The sequence below is a fragment of the Chiloscyllium punctatum genome, chromosome 17 (genome assembly GCF_047496795.1).
Source record: "Chiloscyllium punctatum isolate Juve2018m chromosome 17, sChiPun1.3, whole genome shotgun sequence".
In the NCBI taxonomy this organism is placed as follows: domain Eukaryota; kingdom Metazoa; phylum Chordata; class Chondrichthyes; order Orectolobiformes; family Hemiscylliidae; genus Chiloscyllium; species Chiloscyllium punctatum.
The window spans coordinates 80,890,199-80,910,970 of NC_092755.1; the positions used below are offsets into that span (position 1 = coordinate 80,890,199).

At 38.9% G+C, this 20,772-nt stretch overlaps 1 protein-coding gene and 1 non-coding gene across 11 annotated transcripts in view; both read left to right on the forward strand.

Annotated features, from left to right (window-relative positions):
* Window positions 1-20,772, forward strand: part of ep400 (E1A binding protein p400) — a 146,125-nt gene that overhangs the window by 62,547 nt on the left and 62,806 nt on the right. For 9 of the 10 annotated variants that reach the window (XM_072587693.1, XM_072587691.1, XM_072587694.1 and 6 more), the window contains 9 exons: window positions 476-651; window positions 6,898-7,161; window positions 9,478-9,642; window positions 12,577-12,747; window positions 12,829-12,923; window positions 13,365-13,684; window positions 15,255-15,457; window positions 16,381-16,550; window positions 17,550-17,746. In XM_072587693.1, the coding sequence (XP_072443794.1) occupies window positions 476-651; window positions 6,898-7,161; window positions 9,478-9,642; window positions 12,577-12,747; window positions 12,829-12,923; window positions 13,365-13,684; window positions 15,255-15,457; window positions 16,381-16,550; window positions 17,550-17,746 (1,761 nt within the window). The remainder of the gene's footprint in view (window positions 1-475; window positions 652-6,897; window positions 7,162-9,477; window positions 9,643-12,576; window positions 12,748-12,828; window positions 12,924-13,364; window positions 13,685-15,254; window positions 15,458-16,380; window positions 16,551-17,549; window positions 17,747-20,772) is intronic. The other variant, XM_072587701.1, reaches the window with a different exon arrangement.
* On the forward strand, window positions 16,710-16,849 carry LOC140488252 (small nucleolar RNA SNORA49). Its single transcript, XR_011963045.1, has one exon. It is a non-coding gene; the product is annotated as a small nucleolar RNA SNORA49 (small nucleolar RNA).

The following is a 20,772-nucleotide window of genomic DNA, read 5'->3' on the forward strand; positions in this document are numbered from 1 at the left end:
ACCAATAAACAGCAATCTGCTTTTAGTAATGTTGGCTGAGGGATAAATGTTGACCCAGATACTGGTGGAGAATTCCCCTGCTGTTTGCATAATGCCATGGATTTTCTATGCTCACAACCCTCTTATCAAGGCCAATGTGAGACATGCAACAAACGTTAGCTTTGCCACTGCTAAATCTAAGTAATGAAATAATTTTTTTACAAAAGTCCATCTGAGACAGTAGATTGGGCCACAGCTTAATGTCATATCAGAAACCTTTGACAATGCAGTACACCTCCAGTACTGAACGGTGTGAGAGACCTGGATTGTGGACTGCAGTCTTTGAAATGACGAAGGAGACAGCATGTTCTTTTGTGGTGCTAAATGGTTTTATAACACACTATGATACTTACTGCCAATGAGAGCTATGAAGTTCAATTCCCAAAGTAAACATGAACCTAGCATTTATGATTTTTGTTCTTCAAAAAATGTCAAGGTTGTTCCAGCCTGTACAGTATGGCCAAAAGCCAGATGACCGGACGGTTGTGGTTGTTGGTACACAACCTCAGCGGGCACCCAGCACAACTTCAGCTGCAACCCATCAAGGGCAATCACGTGGCAAGTCTTCAGCTGTGGCGGTGCCTGCTTCTCAGGTTATGACTTCTGCCCAGGGTAAGAAACAGCTTCATTCCTTCTAATCAAAAATGTTGAGCAAAGTTTTCAGTCAGTAATGGAGTTTCATGACTAGCTGCAGTTTCATTGATGATACAACACTTCTCCTTCCAATTTGTACTTGAAATCTTGGATAGTAACTTTGACAAAAAGGTGAGAGTGTACTGGATTTTACCAGGGTGAAGGATAAAATAGTCTTAAACATTTGGCCTGATTAGTACTTGCTGATCAGCAAATATGAATCAAATTGTCTATTAAACCATCAATCGATCTTCTGCTTATCAGGACTAAATCCAATGTGTATGATTAAAAGATGAATTTTTAACGCTACATTCTTCCCTGCTAAATCTGTTCTTCATTGAAACTTGCCTGGTGCTTTAGGATGTTTATTTCCCAGTAAAATTCTCACAATTGTAACATAACACAGTGTATGAATGTTTTTAAAAATTTAGAAAAAAAAATACATATTTTGAATTCAGAGAGTTCCTGTTGAGTTTTTTTTCCTGCCTATCCTGTTTCTGAAATTTGATGTGTATGTGTCACTCAGCCTTGATTAAACAAAAACTTGCTGTTCCCAGGCAATTCAGCATTTGGCTTACCTTCTCAAAATCATAATGGTAAAGATCATGTCACACTGCACAAAAAGAAACCGATGGGCCTAATCAATTTGTGTTGGTATTTTTTGAATCCTCCAATTGAGCAGTACCCCCCTCTTAGTCTTTCGTCTCTTTCCCTTTCCTACCTCCACTGTTTTGCATTGGAAGATGCATTGGTCCCCTGTGCTGATGGGAAAGCTGTCCTCCACAAATGGAATGTTTTGAATGTCAGAGGGTCCTTTTCACGTTTCACAAAATAAAGCTGGTATACGTAGCTGGTCATGAAAGTTCGACACTTATTTTAAATTGGGTAAGCAGTACCCATCCTCACCTGGTGATTGAACAGTTTTTACTTGAGCTTAAAGAGGTTATCAAACATAGCAATGAAAACTTTAAGTTCTGTATGGAGTTTGAGTGCTGCGTAGTGCTGTCCACGTTATTAACCGCATGAGGTTTGGCTTATGCAAAGCTTGTACACTAACTTAGAAATCCTCTCATGAAAATGTTGTTTCTGTTTGTTTCCTCAGATATTTCTTAAGTTTTTCAGGTGTTACTCTCAATGTGATAAAAATAATTTTAAAACACCAATATTTCCATTTTAAGGAAGGGAAGAATAATATTTGCTCTGACAGATTTTTACCCGAATGCAGAAGTAGGGCCCTTTCAGTCTGCTTGGCCGTTCAGCAAGATCAAAGCTGACCTGCTTGTGTTTTGAATTCTACATTCTCATCCAATTCCAACAACAATTTATTCTCAATCTTCTCAAGCCTTAAAAATATCCAAGGTACTCAACCTCCAACATCTTTCGGGGGCAGAGTTCCAAAGTTCTTTAAACCCTCCTAGAGGAAAAAAAAAAGTCCCTCCCTCCCTCACCTCCCTTTTATCCCTCCCTCCCTCCCTTTTTTTTTTCCCTCCCTCCCTCCCTTTTTTCCCTCCCTCCCTCCCTTTTTTCCCTCCCCTCCTCTTTATTTTTTCTCTCCCCCTCTTTTTTTTTCTCTCTCCCTCTCTCTCTCTCTTTCTCATCTTTCTTCCTTTCTTTCCTTTCTTCCTTTCTTCCTTTCTTCCTTTCTTCCTTTCTTCCTTTCTTCCTTTCTTTCTTTCTTTCTTTCTTTCTTTCTCTCTCCCTCTCTTTCTTTCTTTCTTTCTTTCTTTCTTTCTTTCTTTCTTTCTTTCTTTCTTTCTCTCCCTCTCTCTCTTTCTTTCTTTCTCTCTCTCCCTCTCTCTCTCTTTCTTCTTTCTCTCTCTCCCTCTCTCTCTTTCTCTCTTTCTTTCTCTCTTTCTTCCTTTCTTTTCTTTCTCTCTTTCTCTCTCTCCCTCTCTGTTTCTTTCTCTCTCTCCCTCTCTCTCTTTCTTTCTTTCTTTCTTTTCTTTCTTTCTCTCTCCCTCTCTCTCTTTCTTTCTTTCTTTCTTTCTTTCTTTCTTTCTCTCTCTCCCTCTCTCTCTTTCTTTCTTTTCTCTCTCTCTCTCTCTCTCTCTCTCTCTCTCTCTCTCTCTCTCTCTCTCTCTCTCTCTCTCTCTCTCTCTCTCTCCCTCTCTCTCTTTCTTTCTTTTCTCTCTCTCTCTTTTTCTTTCTTTCTTTCTTTCTTTCTTTCTTTCTTTCTTTCTTTCTCTCTCCCTCTCTCTTTCTTTCTTTTCTCTCTCTTTCTTTCTTTCTTTCTTTCTTTTCTCTTTCTTTCTTTTCTTTCTCTCTCTCTCTCTCTCTCTCTCTTTCTCTCTTTCTCTTTCTTTCTTTCTTTCTTTCTCTCTCTCTCTTTCTTTCTTCCTTTCTTTCTTTCTTCTTTCTCTCTTTCTTTCTCTCTTTCTTTCTTCTTCTTTCTTTCTTTCTTTCTTTCTTTCATCCCTTTCTTTCTTTCTCTCTCTCTTTCTTTCTTTCTTTCTCTCTTTCTTTCTTTCTCTTTCTCTCTTTCTCTCTTTCTTTCTTTCTTTCTTCTTTCTTTCTTTCTTTCTTTCTTTCTTTCTTTCTTTCTTTCTTTCTTTCTCTCTTTCTTTCTTTCTTTCTTTCTTTCTTTCTTTCTTCTTTCTCTCTCTTTCTCTTCTTTCTTTCTTTCTTTCTTTCTTTCTTTCTTTCTTTCTCTCTTCTTTCTTCTCTCTCTTTCTTTCTTTCTCTCTTTCTTTCTTTCTCTCTTTCTTTTCTTTCTCTCTTTCTTTTCTTTCTTCTCTCTTCTTTCTTCTCTCTTTCTTTCTTTCTTTCTCTCTTTCTTTCTCTCTTTCTTTCTTTCTCCTCTCTCTCTCTCTCTCTCTCTCTCTCTCTCTCCTCTCTCTCCTCAAAAGGTGGGCCCCTAACTTTAGGACAGTGCCCTTTTGATCTGGACTCCTCCACAAGAGGCAACATCCTTCCCATGTCCACCTCATCAAACCATTCAGGATCATATAAACTTTAAGTCATCCCTTACTCATCTAGAAACAAGCCCAATCTGTCCAACCCTTCTCATAAGATGCTCAACTCAGTTCAGGTATCAATTTGGGATTTTGTGGAAATGTTTTAATATTTTCTTATGTGAGAGAGGGGGGAGCCAGCGATTCTGATTTTCAAAGTTGCTCATCTGATCGTAATCTCAGTTGTGACTGCATCTACCTGAGCATAGATGCAGGCACCCTTCAGGTTTGTTCTGTCACCATAGATCAAAATGTGGAGGTGCTAGTATTAGATTGGGGTGGACAAAGTCAGAAGTCACATGACACCAAATTATAGAACTTCACTTCACCTGATGAAGGAGCCAGCGCTGTGAAGGCTTGTGATTTCAAATAAACCTGTTGGACTAAACCTGGTGTCATGAGACTTCGACTTAATCTGATCAAGGCTGACCAGCTGATCCAACTTCATACATCTTCATTTGCCTTCTATTTCTTAGTATCTTGTGTTAATTAAAAGCCTCATTTGGTCTTTGTTTTAGAATTAGGTTATTGATTTAATAATTTGTTATTCATTTGTGGAATGGAATTCCAAATCTCTAGCAGCATTTGCTTGAAGAAATGTTTGCTGAAAGGTTTGGCATTTTTATTCAGACTATTTAGGAAAATGAGAAGTGATCTGATTGAAACATACAAATTTTTAAAAGGCTCAACATGGTAGATACAGGATGTTTCCCTTAGCTTGGCATTTTAAAACCAGGGGATGTAGTTTAGAATAGGGTTTTGAACCATCTAGAACTGAGATGAGGATTTTTTTTCCATTCGTGGGTGGTGAATATTAGGAACTATCGACTTTAAAGGTCGGTGGAGGCTTGGTCATTGGGTATGTTCAAGACCGAGATCAATAGTGTTAAAAGATATTGAGGGGTTATGGAGATGAAAAAGTGTGTGGAAGTAGATCAGCTATAATCAAGTTGAGTGGCAGAGCTGGTTCAGGAGGTGAAAGGCCTATTCCTGTTCCTATTTCCTAAGCTCCCTAATTGTAGTTTGCTCAATTGTCCTGCAATCTACTGTATTTCTCTTGAAAGCTTCCAAATTTTAATGAAATCACTCCTTAACCTCTTAGTTACAAGAAACACAAACCTAGTTTTTGTAATCCCTATTTTGTATAATAAAGACCATTGAATTAGCAGACCTTGAAGATTTCATTTAATGATGCCATTGACAGGAGTGCCTTGATAAAATACTATTCATTCATGGGTGAAGGCAGGTCCTTGATTCATTGTGTGCTGATGTTTCAAATGAGCCATTTTATGGCAGTTTTTGTGGGTAGAGGTTTACCATTGCCTTCCACTTATAGGGACAGTCCGAGGTCACTGGTCCGAAGGCTACATCGACACAACAGAGGTCGAACCTCCGCTGATGGCATTAGACCTAATCATTCACTAGTCATCCAGCCAGTTGTGCTAACTGGCCCTATATGAGAAATATTTCTTTATTAGTATAACATTTTAAAAAGGGATACAGTGGTCGGGGAAGGTTATATAATTAGGTGAAGTGATTGGAGGCAGCAGGTCAGTTATTGCAATTAGCTGAAAGTGAGGACTGCAGATACTGGCGATTAGAGTCAAGAGTGTGCTCATGGAAAAGCACAGCAGCTCACGCAGCATCCGAGAAGCAGGAAAATCGACGTTTCGAGCCAAAGCCCTTCATTTTCCCAAAACGTTGATTTTCATGCTCCTCAGTTGCACCCTGACCTACTGTGCTTTTCCAGCACCACACTCTCAACAGATATTGCAAATGCCAGGAATATGGCCATTCAGAATTGATGAACCCTAGACTGTAGTAATAGTACAGTGTTTCACTGCTTATGCAAGAGTGATCCTGGGTGGCTTCGTTGCTGAGATTACATAGTCTTTGTTACCACCAATGTTCTGGCTGCCATCAAGAATATGACTATAGCAGCAACTTCAGACTTCTGCAGACATATGGAAAAGGGACAGGAGTTGATCTTTTATCTCTTCTAGCCTGCTCTACCTGTCATTTGGATAATGTTTTGACTGACCTTCTAACTCAAATTCACTTATCCCCATGCACCTAGATTCTCTTAAAAATGCATAGGTTTCTGATTACTGTCTTTGATGTACTTAAACACTGGACATCCAGTTTTCTGACATAGAATTATCAAGATTGACTATCACCAGCTGAAGAAACTTCGAACATCTAAATGCTTATCCTGAGGCTAATCAATAAGGCTGTCATGAGATACATCAACGTACTACACAAGCTGTGCATCCCCCAAACTCATTCTCATCTTCCTTGTTATGTGATTAACATAAGTGACAGATGTTTACTTTCACTAGTTTGGATTTGGGGAAGGTTCGAGCTGTCCTGTCCAGTTTAAAGTGTATTAGGACCTATGAGAGTAGCAAATGTGTTTGTAGTTTAGCCAGAGTTGTATCTCAGACACTTACAAGGCTGTGTGAAACATTTTTGTTCTTATTTGTTGATCTGGCTATTGTCCAAATGCATCTATGCAGTAATTAAAAGAAGAAAGATTTGCATTTTTAAAATGATCTCTGAGCATTCAAAAGCACTTTACAACCAATGAAATTTAGTCACTATTGTAATGTTAGGGCTGTAAACCAATTTGGGAAAAACAAGCAATGCATACAACAGAAACATTAAATTTCTCATTTCCTTTACGTGTTGAATGAGGAAATAAGAAAAAAAAAAGTCAGCTATCTCTGAGAGAGCAGTCCTATGGCCTGATAGGACTATGGTGACTTAACCTGATGACTGAGGAATAAAATATGGGCCAGGGCAGTAGGGAGAACTCTCTCCCTTCTCTTCAGAAGTGTGTCTTATCTTTTACATCTAACTGAGAGACCAGACTCTGACTTATCTCTAACCCCTTGTTTGAAAGATGGCACATCTGACAGTAGCAGCATTCACTCCGTATTGTACTGAGAATGCCAATGTGGATATGTGCTCAAGGCACCAGTGTGGAACTTGAACCCATAGCCGTCAGATTCAGATAACAGTGATTCAGCCAGAGCTGAAACTAAACATAGTTGAATGTACCATTTTTAAAAAATTTAATTGAGAACCAGAAGTCTTGAATTGCACACGTTGTGCTAGTTAACTTCATTAATTAGGTGAGTATGTCTTTGATTTTATTCACTATCATCCTAAGTTTTTTTTGGAGGAATGGTGAGTTGCACAGAATGAAATGTGAATATAATTTTGAAAAATCTGTCATGTTGGCCAGCACAAACCAACCACTTGTCATTTGCAGCAGCGACTCCATTTCAGATGAATCAGACTTCTGCCAATGCACCAGGACAGCAGCAAGCGGTGAACAGCACCATCACCTCTAGCACAGCCAGTCCAGCCCTGGGCAGCACAGCAGGCCTGGTCACCCAGCAGGGACAGGCTGCTTCCCAGGCCTCGCACTCGGGTCAGGCCCAGCAGCAAGCCTCTTCTGCTCACACCGCCCCGACAACCAATGTGCTGCATCAGAGGCTGGTGCTGACCTCACAGGCCCAGGCACGATTGCCTAGTAAGTGGCCTCACAAATATTGCCTAATTCTCCCACTTATTACTGTTGCATGACTCACTCATTTCTTGCTGGCAAGGGCTGTCCCTCATGAGCAGCCAAGTTTCCAACTTTTTTTTCCAAATTCTCTTTTGCTGCCCTATTTATGCAAATCTCTGTTGGTAAGGGACTAATCACCTGCTGAGATTTTCTTTAGACAAGCTTTGGCCATGGTTCATGGCTAATGAACCCAACACTGTCTTCTGCTTCACTTTTGTACGTACGTTGCCTTCTAGCATGTCTTTTCGATATTGAGTACTGACCTGATGATACGTTTGTCCTCTAGATAATGCACTGCCTTTACAAAAGCTGCTTTTTAAAAATTAGTTGGTCTTTTAATTATATTGTTTGGGATTGCAGAAATTTCCAGTTGCAGGCCTTTAGTTGTTTGCAAAACATTATTTTGATTCTATTAAAATACTTAATTTTCTTTATGTAATACAACTCGGCATCAACTAAAATAGCTAGTATAGGATAATTAATTTCAAGGTTACATTGATTAGGCAGTTCAAACATTTTTTGTGGTAATTATATGGTGTTAGGGTTAGGTCATTTTGGTTTTCCTTAAGTTGCAACAAATTTTATGCAGTATTGCTGGAAAGAGTTTATTGCAGCATTTAAATTTTATCATAGTTAAATCTGATCTCTGCACATAAAAACCCATTATTGAAACCTATATCTAAGTTTTCAGAGGTTGTATTACAAGATGGTTTTGTTAACTATGAGTTGGGGATAAAGGAAGTTAATTCCAGACTCTTCTCTGAACCTCACTGTCAGTCATACTAATCTATTAATTCAAACTGCTTTTCCCTGCTGCTCTTAAGTGAAGCTGGGAAAGAAAGAATTCCTTTCCACTTTAAAAAAAGTATATACAATTTTTGACATTAGCTTTTGCTTTCATCCTAAATGTAGTAAAGTTAGCTGACCGGGCACGAGAGAAAGGTAAATTGATCCTGTAATATTTCAAGGGATGAATGCAGTTATAACAGACTACAGGAGTTTAATGAACTTTAGCTGAGACTCTGCTGTCTTACTTTGCTTTTTCTGCTTTGGTGGTGCTCTTGGAAAGGCAGTGTGAAAATGCACCTTAACTTTCATAACACAGATAATAACAGGGTGTCATTCAAGGTTTTACAGGCAACTAATTATAACTCTCTGATATAATTGGGTGTAGGTATTGCTTTTGAAAGGCTCTGTCATCTCACATCAGCATTTCATAGCCTGTAAGTGCCTCTCCTAAAGGGAGTTTGTTTTCATTGTTTAGTTAGATGGGAAGCTGTAAGTGATGCTTCCTTAGTTAAAATAACAATTAACAAAATAAAAATGGCCAGAGAGTTTGTTTTCAACTTGTAGGAAAAAGTCCGCTCTGTCAAGGTTTATCTAAAATTTTGCAGTGGGGTGAAATGGGGATAGAAGAGAATAAAGAAATCTCATTAGAGAAATAACAGCTTTATTTGTATATGATCTAACTCTATCTTTAACTGTGTCAGCAAAAACTTATACTTGATCAAACAATATTCTAACAGTTTCCTAATGCTAGAAAGGAGCATGCTAGCAAGGCAGTTATATTATTGAACTAATGATGCAGAAGTATGGACCAATATTCAGAGAAATTAGTTCTAATCCCACTACAGCAGCTGGAAATCAATTGATTAAATAAATCTAGAATGAAAAGCTAATATCCACAATAGTGATGAAGTTTCATTTTTAAAAAATGGTCTGCTAATATCCTTTAGGGAAGGAGACCTCCTGTGCTTACCTTATCTGACCCAAAGTGATTTCCAATCTTGTGCAGTGTGGTTGACTCTTAACTGTGCTCTGATGTGGCTGAGAGCACCACTCGTTTGTATTTAAAATGGCGGTGTTGAGGGCAGTTAGGGGGTAGGTAATAAATGTAACCTTGTCAGTGACATCCATGTCCTGTGAACTAATATAGAAAAATGGACATATGTTTAGCGGGAAGCACTGTTTAATTCTTGCCTTCATTAAATATTGCCAGAAAACTCTAGTTGAAGATCAGTGTAGATATATAAATCAATCTTATTAGACACCTATCAATAGATATTCCCTGAGTAGCTAGATAACTAATTGCCTGGCCAACTTTTTAAAAATCTTTATCTCACTTTTTGCTTTTCCTGCATAAACTTCTCTGACACCTTGTTTGCACACTGTAGATGACCTTGCATGAGTAGAGCTTGGGTGCAGATTTACTAACTGCCAAAGCACAGTGCTGCTGACATTTTGTTTATAATTGCGTTGCACATTGTCCTTCCCTTGCAGGTGGAGAAGTCGTTAGCATCGCCCAGCTTGCCTCCATAGCTGGTGGGCAAGGACGAGGCACCCAGACTAGTCAGCCCGTGACGCTGCACTTCCAAGGCAACAAGTTTACCTTGTCTAGCAGTCAGTTGCGGCAGCTCACTGCTGGCCAGCATCTCCAGTTACAAGGTATATTGAGCAGCAAGCAGTCATCATGTGTATGGCGTAACATTTAACATTTATTTGTCTTGTTTATACGTACGCACACACACACACACACACACACTCCTTGCCCCTCAATGTAATTTCCTGATGTTGTTTTGGTCACATTTCTTAAGGCAGCATTTATATTTGATAATGTCTACAAAATTGGAATCTCCATACAGACGACAACTCACATCACTGTAATTGCAGTCACGGACACTGTACTTGGTGATAATAGACCCTCCACTCCTTCTGACATGCCATGAGTAATACAGCTTCTGGAGATTATTTTCTAAATGCAAAGAACTCCATCCAACAGCTAATACAATGTTAAAAGTCCTTTGTTATGCAGGCAATATGTTGCCAGATAGATACCGTAACTCATTGCCCATCTCAAAATTGAAATCAAAACCTGAAATACAGTAGTTCCTATCCTCTACTATATCATTTCATTGGGTGTGACCATCACTAATAGGCCAGCAACATTTGTTGCCCACCCCCAGTTGTCCTTTTGAAGATCGTGTTGGCTTGCTCAGCCATTTGTAAAGGTAGTCCAGAGTTAACCATGTTGTTTTGGCTCTGAAGTCACAAAAGGACAGACCAGGTAAGAATAGATGATTTCCTTCCATAAATCAGAATGTGTACAGATTGGATTTTTATCACAGTCCAGTAGTTTACAACCTTACCAGTACTTTTTTTTTTAGTTCAGATTTAATTTAATTGATTGAATTTAAATTCCCCAGCAGCTGTGGTGGGAACATCATCCGTAGCTTCAGGTCTGTGGCTTTCTAGTCTAATCACACATCCAATATACTGCTTTTCCAAGGCATCAAGCTAAGAATCCGTAGATCTGTCTTCACTTAGACCAAGCTAGTGAAAACTGCAGTTACCCTGTATTGTTGGTTGACTCTTGAGAGGGAAAATGATCAGAGATCCTTGCAAATGGGAAGAATCAGCATTTGGTCTACATGAGATATTCAATTGGAAAGAAAACCCCTCTTGGAAGCACAACCAGCAGCCTTTATTTTCCTGTTAGGTTTATATAGAGCACCACTTCTGGCTGCCTTATCCTCTTTCAAATGTTTCTATCCATTCTATTTTGCTGATAAATTATACTTGAGCATTGAAATATATCTTAATTACTATCCTTCAGCAGAATTCCTCATGCCAATTCTTCTCAGTCAGCCTTTTGACAAATTCACATTTCTCACTTATAAGGAATTAAAGCACCCACCTCTGATTGTCTTTATTAACACTAAAAGCAGTTCTGTCTTGTTCCATTCTGGTCATTTTCTTTTTAATTCAGGGATTAAAGTTTAGAAACCACCTGCATTGTCCCAACCTTGAATGAGAGAGGGAGAGACCAACAAATGCATTAGACGTCTCATCATTAATATTTGGATGATGATCAGTCTTTGTTGAAGGTGACTGAATCTCCAGTCTGACTAACAAACCTCAGCATCTGTAGAAAAGCTAAGAAAGTGAACAGAAGGCAAAGTTGATTGGTGTTGAGTTGAACAGGAATGAATGCTTCACAGAAAAAAAAAGTGAGGTTACTGTACTTCTGTAGATGCAGTTTGTGCTTGCAATTTTATATTTAAAGTAACTATTTAGTATCTATATCAGAATCTTTGAAGTTACACAATGTTTGCAACATAGAAATAGCCATTTGACATAGCAGGTCCATGCTGGTGATTATGGTCCACATGACCCTCATCCCAGTCTCTTCATCTAATCCGAACAATGATAATCTTCTTTCCTTGTTCTCAAGTTTATCCAGCTTCCCTTTTTGAGTCTGTCGTGATCCATTAACTCCTCTCTGTGGTAGTTGGTTTCACTTTTCACTATTGTCTTAAATAAAAACATTTTTTTTACTGAATTCTTGAGTGATCTCTTAGTTTTGTGACACCCCACTCATTCTTGCACACAAGCAGGACACAACTTTACTCTCTCAATGGCTTTCATATCACAAAGACTTGATCAGATCATCCCTCAGCCTTCTCTTTTGTAGAGAACAAAATCCCCATTTTCTACTAAAAATGTATGATTTGTGTCCTTTTTGTTTGTTGAATGATGTTTTATTAGTTTAAACCTGGGAATAAGATCTGAAATTGATGTAATGTTTTATTACTTATTGGGAACTAGGGAGATCCTGTGGAGATGTAGAATAATTTCAGCAATCAAAAAAAAATCGGATTTTATTTTTCTGTTTGTTTTTTGGACTTGTTAACAAGCATTTACCAGAGAGTATAATTGTTGAAGAAACACTTTTTACTGCTTAAAGATTCAGACTTCGGTTTATGAATGAATTATGAGAACAAAAGAATCCAGATGCTGGGAAAGCCCAAATATATCACATGATTTAGTGGGGAACCTTCCTCTGAAGGCACTAACTCAGACAATCGAAGCTATTCACAACAGACACTGCACAATGTACTTACAGCCAAGAGCCTGAAATCGATTTTAAAAAATCAGGGATCTCTGCTCCCAGTTAAAGAAAGGAAGAAAATCTTAACTCTGCCTAGAGAAAGAAAAGGATTTGGGGAGCTTCCTGCAAAGGAACAGAAATCGCTGGGAAAGCTCAGCAGGTCTGGCAGCATCTGTGAAGAGAAATCAGAGTTGAAGTTTTGGGTCCAGTGACCCGGATGGTAGCTAGAAAAAAAGTGGGTTTTTATATAGAAGATAGGGTGAGGAGTGGCTGTAAGGAGTAAATGATAGATGGGGGTAGACCCCACAGAGAGAGAACAACAGTTGGACAAGCAAAGGAGTAGATAATGATCAGACTAGGAAAATTAATAGCTATTAATGGAGACTGTTCATAGCTAACAATGATATCCTACAAAGGAATTCTCATTATAATTTTGCATTGTGTGAGAATAATCATTTAATTACCTATTTTGTTTTTTTTTAAAAATGCAGGCAATGTCCTACAAATTGTATCAGCACCAGGGCAGCAGATTATGCGTCAACAAAGTCAGACTCTGATGCAAGCACAATCTCAGGGTAATGCAGTCCAAAATGCATCTGCAGCAACAGGAAACCAGCAAGGAATAATTCCCAGTTCTGTTTCCACTCCTCTTTCAACACAAGGTGAGTGACTGAGAGACTATAAATAATATGGTTTATTTATGAATTTATATTTTCCACAGCTTATAACATCTTTTTTTTTAGCATCTTTCCTTACGACCAGAACAGTTAGTAGTTCAGCGTCTGGTGAGCAGGGAGCAATCCTAAGGCCTATATCTTCTCTAGGATCTGCTGCACAGGTAATCACATTGTTTTTAAACAGGTTTGAGTATTCATGTTAAACTTGCACATTCAATATTTTTAAACTAATCAGACTGTGAAAAGTTATGAACAAAGAGCATAAGAGGGCGAGATTTGCCATCTTTTTTATCTTTTTTTTTAAAAAAAACCCATGGAGGTTTCCCATCGTTTTTTCTAATAAATTCTAAACTTTTTCAGTTTATGAATTCCTATGTCTAAAATTTTAATAGAAAGTACCTATTTAAATTTGTCACATTGTAATTGTTTCGTATTGCCAGTGGGGGTCAGTGTATGGCTTCCAGAGAAGTGAAGGGCATAAGTTATTTGGCTATTAACATGCAACTCCAGTTGTAATACTTTTAAAGTTACCCTGCTGACACAACAGGTGGCTTGTTCAGTGTTTTTGTGTCACACTTGAGAATCTTGTTTATGCTTTCTAGGATTCTATAGAAGAAAAGAAAAAATTCATAAAGGAGCGATTGGACCGAATTTTCTTGATAAATGAGAAACGATGTTCTGTGATGCCTGTCTATGGTACAGAACTGTTGGGAGTCTGCTTCTTGATTGGCGAGTATAAACTTACAAAGCCTAAACCAGCTGAGAACTCCTGGCTTTTCTCTGGTTACGTGAACTGTTGCAACATTCAGCAGTCAGTGAGTGACTCCTTTGCTGAGATATCTTGGAAGCGGACAGAATCTTTGTCACAAGCAATTTTATCCACGGATCAGAGGCAAGATAGTATGCAAGACATCATTAAAAGGTGAGCAGTTGTTGTATTATAAGCTATTTGCACAGATAGTTCTTCTATAACACGATGGTTACATTCGTGTGCAATCTCACATTATGGAACAATTGTGCTTTGTCAACACCTTAAGCGCTGTTTTCAATGTAATCGCATTACAGCCAACACATGTTTTAAAAGTTCACGCTTTAGAAACTGTGTCCCCAATTTGTTAATCGTGTTAGTGAATTTGTGTTAATGAAATACGCATTATAGCAGAATTTGCTTTACAGAGCATCTCTATATCACAACCAAAGGTCTTCATGAACATCTTCAAAGGTATCAAGCCATTGATCCCATGAGATGCCAAATAGTCAGGTCGTCTCAGATTTCTTTTTACTATCAATATGCAGAACCCAAAGCAGCTTTTTGATTCTGTGCTATGAAATTAACCATAGCCTAATATTGAAATAGAATTGATCTCATTCTTTTGCCCCATTTCATCATATATAACAGGTGAAGAAAGCAAGCAAGAAGTTTGGAATCAAAAAAGCTGAAGTCAGAGGGTGCGAGGGAGGTGGCAGTGAGTTAAGGGGATGGTATTGAAAGTTGATGAGGCGCATCTGTTGCATTGTTCCCAGTGTTCAGTCTCTTTGTTAAAGACAAGATTTGCAACTATTTTAGGAAGTCCACGTTTAGATTGATTGTTGAGAAATATGGTTAATATTAGCCAAGAAAAATGAGAAAAAAAAGGACATTATGTATTTTCAGCATGTGCCATTGAGCATTGCAATCCTTGACTTTTGAAAATAATATGGCTATTGCCATACGGGCACTGAGGTAAGTAATGAATAAGCCTGGTTTGTTTGATGGGGTGATGATGCTTCTGACGCTGAGAATTCCTTGTTTCTCTTGAAGCATTCTCATAGTACTGTACCTTTTAATACCAGGAAGTATTTTCTACAGATAGAGGATTTTACAAACTATGAAGCAGAGTTTAGCGTGTTGAGAGAAAACGGGAAATTTATGCCACATTTTCTCTGTAACAGATGAACAGTGGTTTGGAGTCCTGCCCTTATGCTATTATGGAATTATGTGGTGTCAATAGGTATGGTCCTGGAGTCACATATTCATAGGAGTCCACCGGTAGTGTTGGATTTTGCAATTAAAAGTAGCTTGAAAATAGTTGTGGAAGATGCATATACCAGATGTTTGGGTCCATGAGAACAAAGATTAAAAATAATATAGCTGACTGCATGTTCCTTAATGGCCTGGCAAGGGTCACCAATAGGTTTCCTTTTCACTATTCTCTTTCCCCATGACGGTTTCTTTGTAGGTTTGAAACTACCTTGGAGGTATTAAGATCATGAGATGACCTCCTGCAAAACTGTGATTTTTAAACTACATCCCTGCAGGCCTCTTGTGAGCATTTCGAAAATGCAGCCAATTGTTTTGTCATTCTGCAAGTCACATTTTCTTTCAAAATCTCAATCAGTGTTTCTTTTCCAAATGTGATGCAATGACACAAATTACTGTCTATTTCCATTTAGGTTGGTGTTACCTTTTGCGTTGAAACTTATGCGAAGAAACATTTATGCTTTTTCCACAGGGTTCAGTGTGTTGTACCACATGTAGTGGCACCTCCGCCAGTTCTGTACACGTTTAACCCTCCACCTTCTTATACGCACCACATGCGGCTATTTAAATCTAACCTTAAACAGGAGCTGGCTCCATACGCCCAACAATTGCTGCAGGTTACATCTACAACAAAGTTGCTGTTAACTGACCCGAGGCTTATACAATTTGACTCAGGTCAGTAAATTAAGGATACTAGTCTGTAATGAACTTCATATAGAACTGTTGTTTCATGCTGTTCTGCACACTTATATTTTGTTTTGTATTAAATGTCCAACCTATTGACAGAGTTGGGTGAAAAGCTAAATTTCGGGGTGTGGAGGACTTGGCTGATTTTTTAAATCCTTGGTAGCAGAGTAATTTAACAAGCAGTCAGCCAGCAGCAGTGGGCAACTCAATCAGTTTTTAATGGCCTTCACTCATTGACATCTTGCTGGTCAATATCCAGTTGAAACCTCTATTTAAATATCTTCACATAGTAAAACATCCTACAGTATATAACGGGATCTTTATCAATAAAAAATATTTTTGCCATATAAGGGGTGTTTAGGACGGGGAATTAAAAACTTTGTCAAAAAAGGCTTTACATAGTGGCAGGAAAGGATTAGGTCCTACCTGGGGCCTGAAAAGTTCAATTCATGGTTGTCAATTGTGGAGCAATTAAACTATAGCAGCTCAGAAATCTTGGCTTTTAGGAGGCAGTATCTAGAGGTACAATCGGGGCAGGATCAATAATATTCAGGGATAAAAGGAGGCCTGCTGTTGCATCTTGAGGGACACTGCTCCCCCTCTAAACTTACCTAAAGGTTGTCTTGTCCTGATGATCAGGACTGCAGTTGGCTGACTACGAAATCCCCAGTTAAATTTCTACTCGGTCCAATGTCATAGTAGTAGCAGAGTCCTCAATGGTAGGAAGCCTGTGGCAGGTCTCTCGCTCATTTGTGTCTACCTCATGCCTAGTTTTGGCTGAGTTGGGGAGGTTTTAAAATATCCCCCTTGTTTCCGTTCTGTTTCTTTGGTCTAGTTGAGGAAGTCAGTTGTCAGATTGCAGTGAGAACAATTGCTTGGTTAAGCTATCAATGTGATTAATCTTTACTTAGGAAAATTGGAAGCACTGGCTGTTCTGCTCCATAAATTGAAATCGGAAAGGCGCCGGGTATTGATATTCACACAAATGGTTCAAATGCTGGACATTCTGGAGAGTTTCCTGGATTATCACAGTTTTGCTTTTGTGAGAATTGATAGTAATGTTCATCTTAATCAGCGACAGGTACATTATTTTAATAACTACTTCTTTGTATTAAATACCTGTTTGTGTATACAGTTTGTATATGTAAATCCTTGAAATTTCAATTTCTAATACTCGCTCCTGTAGTTCATGTTTAGTGGCTTGTGTTGCATGATTTTTCTCTTCTGCATCTGATGCAGACACCCCCATCCTTACTGCAGGCACAGTGAAAGCCGTATTGTGCACTGTCATTGTCCTGGGGGTAGATTAAAAAGCCTTTTTTCCCTCCCCAGTGGGAATTAATGTGATATTCTCTGGGGCCTTTAGAACAGGCTGACACCAGTTTGATCCAGAAACCCCTCACTCCTTTTAGCAGCGTAAATAATGACAGAAATCAGCAATGTCTTACAACAAACAGTGCAATAGCATAGTGGTTGTGGCACAGAACTGCCCACTTCGAGGTTGCAAGCTCAAATTTCATCATGACAATTTGATTTCCAAGAAGCTGATCATTAGTTGGCTGACACCAAATAAAATTTCTGTTGGTTTGTGACATTTTTAGAGAAAAGGCCAACTGGTTGATCTTTGAGTATAGGGAATTAAACTTTCCTCTCCATGGCTAGCTGTTAAATATATTACTTCAACCCAGACAGTGCAGCCTACTCTTATTACCCTTGCATTTGGGGATTGGGCAGTAAATGATGTATTGTTATTGTTATCTACTTTCTAAGAGCAAATACATTTTTTAGAAATGTACAGTCTATTAAAATGAAAGGTAAAAAGTGATGTTTAAGACCAGCTCACCCCTGCAGGGAGCACAACTTCACGATCCTCAGTAACAGGAGCTTAACTTTTGTAGCACTCGCTCAGCCATGTACTTGTTGATTTTCTATCCATTTGTTTGAAAATGTAGAAATTTGTAAACTGACAGCACCAAATTACAAATTCTGGTTTTCTTTTTAATCTGAATCAGTCAGTCAGTCGGTATGTATGTGAAGGAAAGTGATGCAGTCTAATCTTTGTGAAATTTCCCTTTTCTAGGTGCTGATGAAACTTTTTAATACAGATAAGCGCATTTTTTGTGCCATCCTTTCCACCCGTGGTGGTGCTACAGGTGTCAATCTGGTTGATGCTGACACTGTTATAGTCTATGACAGTGACTTGAACCCAACCTTGGATTCACAAGTCCAGGAATGGTGTGATAGAATTGGAAAGTGTAAAGATATCCATATCTACAGGTATTGTATGAAAATACTGCTCAGTCATGGATTGTACAGCATGGGAACAGACCCTTTGGTCCAACTTGTGCATGCTGACGAGATATCCTAAATTAATCTAGTCCCACTTGCCAACACTTGACCCATATCCCTCCAAACCCTTCCTACTCATATACACAGCCTTTTAATAGCTGTAATTGTACCAGCCTTCTCCACTTCCTCTGGCAGTACATTTCATACATGCACCACCTTTTGCATAAAAAAAAAGTTGCCCCTTAGGTCTCTCTTAATTCTTTCCCCTCTCACCCTAAACCACTGCTGTCTAATTCTGGAGTTACCTAACCCAGGAAAAGATATCCATGCCCTATCTACACCCCTCATGATCTTATAAATTTCTATAAGGTCACCCCTCAGCCTCCAATGCTCCAGGGAAAAGCCCTGCCTATTCAGGCTCTCCCTATAGCTCAAATTCTCCAACCCTGACAACATCCTTGTAAATCTTTTCTGAACCCTTTCAAGGTTCACAACATCTTCAGATAGGAAGGAGACCAGAATTGCATGCGATAGTCCAAAAGTGGCCTAACCGTTGTCTGTACAGCCGTAAAATGACCTCCCAATTCCTGTACTCAATGCTCTGACCAATAAAGGAAAGCATAATAAACACCTACTTCACTATCCTACGTACCCAAGACTCAACTTTTAAGGAACTATGAACCTGCACTACAAGGTCTCTGTTCAACAACATTTTCCAGGTTCTTACTATTAAATGTATAAGTCCGGCTCTGATTTGCCTTTCCAAAATGCAGCACCTCTCATTTATCTAAATTAAACTTCTGCCAGTCCTTGGTCCATCAGTCTATTTGATTAAGTTCCCATTGTAATCTGAGGTAACCTTCTTCACTGTCAAGTACATTTCCAATTTTGGTGCCATCTATAACTTTGCTAACTATTACTTCCTATGTTCGCACCCAAATCGTTCATATAAATGATGAAAAGCAGTGGACCCAGCACCGATCCTTGTGGCACTCCACTGGTCACAGGCCTGCAGTCTGAAAAGCATTGCCGCTCTGTCTTCCACCTTCGAGCCAGTTCCGTATCCAAATGAATAGTTCTTCCTTTTATCCCATGATATCTAACCTTGCTAGCCAGTCTCCCATGGGGAACCTTGTCAAACGCCTTAGTGAAGTCCATATAGATCACGTCCATCGCTCTGCCCTCATCAATCCTCTTCATTACTACTTCAAAAACTCAATCAAGTTCATGAGCCATGATTTCCCACGCACAAAGCCATGTTGACCATCCCTAATCATTCCTTGCCTTTCCAAATACATGTACATCCTGTTCCTCAGGATTCCTTCCAACAACTTGCCCACCACTGAGGTCAGGCTCACCGGTCTATAGTTCCCTCTCTTTTCCTTATCACCCTTCTTAAATAGTGGCACCAGATTAGCCAACCTCCAGTCTTCTAGCACCTCACGGGTAACTATTGATGATCCAAATCTCTCAGCAAGGAGCCCAGCAAACACTTCACTAGCTTCCTACAGTGTTCTAGGGTACGCCTGATCAGGTCCTGCTGATTTATCCACTTTTATGTAGTTTGAGACATCCCAGCACCACCACCTTTGTAATATGGGCACTTTTCAATATATCACCATCTATTTACCCACATTCCATTTATTCCATGTCCTTTCCCACCGTAAAAACACTGATGCAAAATACTTGTTTAGTATCTTCCCACATCTCCGGTTCCACACAGCCTGTCTTGCTGGTCTATGAGGGGTCCTATTCCTTCCCTAGTTACCCTTTTGTCTTTAAAATCCCTTTGGATTCTCCTTAATTTCTATTTGCCAAAACTATCTCATGTCCCCTTTTTGCCCTCCTGATTTCCCTCTTTAGTATACTCCTACTGTGTTTATACTCTTCTAAGAATTCACTTGTTTTCTCCTATTTATACCTGACATATGCTTCCTTCCTTTTTCTTGACCAAACCCTCAATTTCTGTAGTCATCCAACATTCCCTATACCTACCAGCCTTTCCTTTCACCCTAACAGGAATATACTGTCTCTGGCTCTCCTTATCTTATTTCTGAAGGCTTCCCATTTTCCAGCCATTGTTTTACCTGCAAACATCTGCCCCCAGTCAACATTTGAAAGTTCTTTTCTAATGTCTTCCTTCAATTTAGAACTTTTAACTTTTAGATCCTATCTATCCTTTTCCATCATTATTTTAAAATTAATAGAATTATGGTTGCTGGCCCCAAAGTGCTCCCCCACTGACACCTCTCAGTCACCTGCCTTGCATTATTTCCCAAGAGTAGGTCAAGTTTTGACCCTTCTCTAGTAGGTACATCCACATACTGAATCAGAAAATTTTCTTGTGCACATTTAATAAATTCCTTTCCATCTAAACCCTTAACACTATGGCAGTCCCAGTCTATGTTTGGAAAGTTAGAATCTCCTACCATAATCTCCGTCTTATTCTTACAGATAACTGAGATCTCCTTTATAAATTTGTGTCTCAATTTCCTGCTGACTATTGGGGTGGTCTATATTCTTTTAGTATTGTGATTTTTGTTTTCTCCTTTATTTATGTGTGGACATTGCTGGCAAGGTCAACATTTTGCTTCTAACCCCTAAATGCACTTGACTGAGTGGTTTCCGTGGCCATTTCAGCGAGCAGTTAAGATGGATAGTAATCTGGAATCACCAAGTAATATACATTATGTCACTGCACTCATTATGTTTGGAGCTTGCACTAGATTGATCAGAACAATTGTTTTCTAAAATGTCCAGAAGCTGGCAACAGCTTAGATTTATGTAGCCTGGTAAGCAAAGTAAGATATCCCAAGGTTCTTTGCAGGGCTAAAATTCAATGGTTGCGTTCTTCTAATAACAAGTATCCCAGGAGTTTGCCACTATTAGAAGAAGTCCTGTTCTTCATATTATAAAAGAATATCAAACAGCCAGATCATGTATCTGTTCGTATTCTGGATACGATCAACAATACAAAATCTAAATAACTAGTTAAAAATCTCTCAACACCAGAT